Source organism: Chiloscyllium punctatum, chromosome 5 (assembly GCF_047496795.1).
Source record: "Chiloscyllium punctatum isolate Juve2018m chromosome 5, sChiPun1.3, whole genome shotgun sequence".
Classification (NCBI taxonomy): Eukaryota; Metazoa; Chordata; class Chondrichthyes; order Orectolobiformes; family Hemiscylliidae; genus Chiloscyllium; species Chiloscyllium punctatum.
In genome coordinates, this window is record NC_092743.1 from 109,742,200 (window position 1) to 109,748,277 (window position 6,078).

The 6,078-nt window shown below is 37.8% G+C and overlaps 1 protein-coding gene across 1 annotated transcript; it reads right to left on the reverse strand.

Moving 5' to 3' along the window:
• Positions 1–2,156: 2,156 nt before the first annotated feature.
• Positions 2,157–3,071, reverse strand: LOC140476808 (probable G-protein coupled receptor 141). The gene has a single exon (XM_072569601.1). It carries the CDS (start codon positions 3,069–3,071, stop codon positions 2,157–2,159), a length of 915 nt encoding a protein of 304 aa, XP_072425702.1.
• Positions 3,072–6,078: the final 3,007 nt, after the last annotated feature.

Genomic DNA, 6,078 nt, shown 5'->3' on the forward strand with positions numbered 1-6,078 from the left:
TCTAGGAGACAGGAGGTTAAGATCTTCTAGGATTCTCCTACTGCAAATCCTCTTGCAAGGATGCCTTCCTTGAAGAAGCTCTCTTCCTCCCTCTACCTGCTGCGCTTTTCCAGCAACACATTTTCAGCTCTGATCTCCAGCAACTGCAGTCCTCACTTTTTCCAGTTTTGTGAAGGCTACTTGCTGCCATACTCAGTCTAATGCAGTATAGATATCAAGGGCAGTCAGCCTCACCTCACTTCTGGAGTTCAGTTGTTTTTATCATGTTAGGACCAAGGCTGGAATGAGTCTAGGAGCTATGTGGCCTTTTCAGAATCCAAATTGAGCATCAGTGCGCAGGTTATTGCTGAACGAGTGCTACTTGATAGCATTGTTGTCAATCCCTTCCATCATTTTGCATTTAAGTGAACATGGACTAATAGATTAGTAATTAGCCAGGTTGATTTTTCCTGCTTTTTATGGACAGGACACAGTTAGGCACTCTTTCTTGTTACCTGGTACATGTCAATGTTGTAGTTGTACAGGAACAGCTTGTCTAAGGATGCAGCTGGTTGTGGAGCACCCTCTTCAGTACTATTGTCAGAATGATGTTAAAGCCCATAATAATTTCAGTATCCCTTACATCACTTGGACTGAAACAAATAGCTGAAGACTGGCATCTGTGATACTGGGGATTCTCAAAAGGAAGCCACGATAGGTCATCCACTTAGCACTTCTGGCTGAAGATGGGTGCAAATACTTCAGCCTTGCTTATTGCACTGTGGTTCTGAGCTTCCTGGCATTCCTGATTCCATGATGTTAGAAGTGTTTTGCAGGGTCAGTAGAGCTGGGCTTGCCTTTGTCACTTAGACCTAGGTTACTGCCATGAGATATGTCGGTTTTGTTCCTTTTCTTAGATGTCATAGATGTTTGATATAACTGACTTTGCTGCAGCATTTTACATGAGGACATTTATGAGTCAACTGAATTGCTTGGATCTGGACTCACATATGTGCCAGACCAGGTAAGGATAGCAGGTCTCCTTCACTTAAGGTCATTCACAAACCAGATGAATTTTTACAACAATTGACTGTATTGTCATAGCTGTGGTTTGATTGTAGCCTATGTTTCCATGCATTAGTCTCGGCATCTGGAATACTAACCTAGTGACAGGACGACCATGCAGCTACCTCCATTGTGTGTTCTACCTACCACCCCTTATTTAGAACGTACCTGAATTCTTCCTGAATCACCATCTTTTAAAAGGCATCCTAGTTCTGTTTACAATTTTGACTGACAGTCTTTGATTCCAATTTACATGTGTGTAATTTGTTCTCACACTTGCAGAATAAATTATTTTTTATTCTGGGTTACTTATTGTCCTTCCACTGCTAATCAAAACCTTATGATACAATGATTATAGTCATCTAAATGTTACCTTCCTGACATTTGTTTCAAATACTAATTAGTGATTTTTTTAATGGTGTGTAGGGTATTCGGCTTGTTCCAGGACCTGGACTATTTCTGTGACTACACTCAGCAAGAGAGTGAATGCAAGTGGTAATGATGTCACTTGGGAAATGCTTTTCAAGAATATCACTTCTGCGGGCTATATGGTAGCAGAAATCTTGCTGGCATTTTGGGGAATTATTGGGCAGATGTCCAGACAGTAATACTCCATCATGGATCATCTCTTGTTATCTATCATGCAACTCATCTGCCAACACCAAATGGATGATTTTAAGAAAATGGTGAACCTAATCAATCTCTGTCACTCATTTTAAATAGGTCTGCATGTAGCAAACCATATAATCACAAAACTTGCTGTTTTAAGAAATGCTGATGCAGTTTTCAGTGTTTTTACTGTACACAAAGATTGATACTGACTTAAAGTGAAATCAAAAATAACAAAGTTCTTGAATAAAAGAAAAATACAGCAGATGCTGGAAATATGAAACAAACATATGGAGAAACGCAGCACGTCTGACAGCATCTGTGAAGAGAAGAACAGAGTTAATATTTCAATTCTGGTCAGCCCCTTCTTAATTTTTATAGTTCTGAAGAACAGTTATGCCGGATTGAAAATGTTAACTCTTGTCTCTTTCTCTCTCTCTCTCCACAAATGCAGCTAGACATATTGAGTTCCTCCAGCATTCTCTGTGTTTGTAGCCAATTTGTCAATGTGCCAGCACGAGGAAGGTAAGTACATCAAAACAGCTCATTGCAGTCAGTGCTAAAAATATTTCATTAACAGTGTGTAAGGTCAATGAACATGGGTACATCACAATTTGGTTTATGTAGAACAATCTGAATCCAAGGTATGGTAAAAAACACAAAATCATAATCAATAAAAATAGCAACGTTTTTGTTTGAGCTCCAAATTGCTGCTGCTTGCGAAAGGTGCCTACATGTTTGTTCGTTAATTTCATTATGATGTATATCTGAATGGCAAGCAAAACACAGATTGTCGATAGTACAATAGCGCCAGAAAGATGGTTTACAAATTTCACAAATTCTTTTGCAATTTCAGCCTGGAACTGAAAACATTGCTTTTGGTTATATTTCTTTGAAGTACCATAGAAACCCAGAAACAGTGGGAAAACAGCAAAAAACACCAATGTCCAGACGACCAGGCTCACAGCGCCCGCATGCCAAGGTTGATAAAACTCCATTGTCTTCTTTTCTCGAAAGAAACTAATCATTCTGATGACAACTATGGACACATAGAACACGAAGCACAGGTACATGTGAGCATGAATCATTGCACTCACCAGCCTACAAAGCATTTCACCAAACTTCCATTCAGCAAGAACGTAATAAGAGATGCGGAAAGGCACAGTTAGGAGAAAGAACGTGTGCATCAATATCAGATTGACCATGGCAGTGGATGTCACAGATTTGCTGTCGGTTTTTATTTTCCACGTCATGATGATGGCACCAGTAGAACCTCCCACGAGCACAAGGGTGTAAATTGCTATTAAAGCTGCATTATAGGTGGATCCAAGTGGATCACAACAGGATGAGCCATTGGATGTTGAATTGCTGGTTGTGAATGATCCTGTTGAGAATACTGTGTTACTTGTTGCTGACATGTTCATTTTTTTCTCTAAATCCTCGAAGAGAAAAGAAAGCTTTACTAATAATTGAAAACAAGAAGAAAACTATCAGCAAAAATGCTCAGCAAGTTATTTATACATCTTTAGAAGTCATGTAGAAGTGAAACCTTGAAATAATTTGGTGCTGTGTCTAACAGACATTAAGACATGTTATAATTACTGTCAGAACCTGCACAACTCTCAAATTCACTGTCTGACTAGTTTATTAGTGCTGTAAACTGCAAAACATGAACACTAATTCTGTATGGCTGTAGGTAACTACTAAGTATGGGGCCAAATGGAAGTCCTCACCATAACATCTGATCATAGCCGAAGCATTGAAAAATGCAGGTAGCAAGAATCTCGATAAGTTTTGTATAAGGTAATGGTTCTGAAGGGGTTTATGTTCATGTTATGTTGTGTCCATCTATTTTACTGATGTCACACACAACCTGTGTGCATAGACAAAGAATTCTGTGCAGTTTTAGGTGGGATCAGATGTATCTGTATCAGCTCCCTAAATGTCCTAGTAGTTACACTGGGCCACAAGTAGTTCGACTTAATGTTGTCTGCAACAAACTGTCTTGCGATCTGAGTAAAAGCCTCCTGTACAAATACTATATGATGGTATATTGTCTACCACTAATCACTGCATAGACCCAAGATAAAGCAAATATTTGTTGAGGCAGCAAACTACCAGAAAAAAACTCCCACCCAATGAGTTAGAGATGAAAAATACCATAAGAAGCCAACAATGGTCATCTAGGAAGTACAACATAAATAACTGCTAACAGGCTCCATATATCTTCAAAATTTGATGGACTCACGCCAGCATGGTAGGTACAACCCAAGCAGATGTTTTTTCTTCCTTTAAACATTTATAATAATTTGCGTTAAATTGAGAACATTTCCACTGTCTTTATGTAGCATGTGCTCCCCCTAGTGTTGCAGCATAAATAAATACTACCCTGTTTTTAAAGTCTTAAAACAGACAAAAAGATTGAAAATTTATAAATAATTAAGATTAAGATAGCATAAAGGGTCAAAGAATAAAGCTACAATAACAAAAGGGAGTTTCAAAAAACATTTTCCATTAACGCCAATTCGGCTAGGTAAATGCAATATTTTTAGTGATTTGTTTCTGATTAAAAGATTTATTTCTCTCTCTAAACTAAAATAGAATCTACAACTAATACTGCATTAAGTTAATAAACTAAATTGTGTAATTTAGAATCATCTAAAATAAACCAAGTGATTTAATTTCTTACAACTTCTATTCGGTAAATACATAAAATAAGGTTGTATCGAGATGATAGTACAAAAGCTTCTGCAGCTTGGTGTAAATTCATGGAATTAATCTTAGGCAATCACACCTGTAATGGAATGCCTACAGGAGAATGTCAGCTCAGAATTGTTGAGCTGGGGCTTGAGGTGTAGACTGTGTGGGTCATCAGGAAGAGGGAAGAGTTGCAGCACACTGATCCAGGAGGCGGTCACACCCTTTAGCCTGAGTAATAGTGCAGCCGTGTTTGTTCATGAGGTGAAGAAACGTTAACTCTATTTCTCTCTCCAAAAATGTTGCCAGAACTGCTCAGATTTACCGGCATTTTCTGTGTTTGTTTTAGCATTTAATGTCAGCTCATCAAAATTGCCTTTTTTTTTACAGTACCTGCCTCATTAAATTAAAATCTGCCCTTTTAAATGCTCAGTGTGTAGCTGGCCTCATCCAAACTTTCGCATGTTCGAGCAAAATGCCATTTTAAAGGAATGCATCTACTTTAAAGGGTGACAGTATGTTAATTGGCCCTTTGAAGTACACAACTTGACCTGCAGGCACAGCTTACTTCAGGCACAAGTATCAGCCCCCACCCCAATACCACCTCAGGGCAAAGAGGAGTTATGGCAATCAGTTAGTCATTTCTCATCAGTTTCAAATGCCATTTACAGATATCAATTGATGATAGATTCTCTCAGATGAACTGTAACTGTCAGCTGAAAAGCATTCTACACAGAAAACATTTCACCTGCTGTGTTATTCAGGATTAAAGGGAGTGTAAAATTACATGTCACTTACCCACAATATTTTGTGTTGGATAAGAGTCGCTATTCCCTCATCAACACTGGGGCTAAATTCTGAAACTTCTTATCCACTGCGGGAGTTCTGAATCAATACATTAGATTTAAAAAGTGCAAATGTACTGTGTGAAAATTCAAGCGTGCTTTCTATGTCTAACCTTCTCATTAATTCTTATTTCCTGTTCAAAAGCACATTACAATTTAGAAAAGTCAGATTGTCAACATAGAAGTCATCCTTTGAAGCCTTGAAAAATCCTTCCACAAATGGACGTTGGATTATTCGGTGAATATAAAAGTAAAGCAATATGTGGGTTTCATTTTCTGAGGTTGCAAAGAAAAATAGAATTTTGCATCTTATTAGATTTTATTAAACTTATTCCAAGCTTGAGATTTTTTTTGCTGTTAACATACCCTTCATCTTCAGAAAACATATTTCAAGCTATCCCTAACCTTCTAATTCATCACATCTGCTATTTTCTGCTGTAAGTTATCCTAAATAGATATTATTATCTACTTGTTCCAGTATGACAGATTCCATTTCAATCCACACTCTAGTTTCTGCTGATGTATTCCTTCTAATTGCCAATGGTTTTGTCTTTTGGTGTTCACACTCAATCCACAGTCTAAATTTTTCATTTTTACTTAATCCTTGTCATTTGCCAAGTGAAGTCTGCTCTTTTTGGGTGAATCTATTCCCACAAACCTTTGTATCACAGGCTGCATCATTTACTGGAAAGTTTGCAATTAGTTATAAGGTATTGGTAAGCCAGGCATCCATTTGTATGGTAAAATATTGAGGCTCACTACTAATGAAAATATATTGAGTCATGCTGAAAAGGTTAGGGGTAGGAATGAAGGTGGAGTTGACTTATATTTCAAGTAAATGTAGAAATATGATTCTTGGAGCTGAAGAAACTGGGTCACCTTG

What these genes read in the sequence shown, in the direction of transcription:
- LOC140476808 (XM_072569601.1), bottom strand. Translation starts at nt 3,071, where the DNA reads ATGTCAGCAACAAGTAACACAGTATTCTCAACAGGATCATTCACAACC.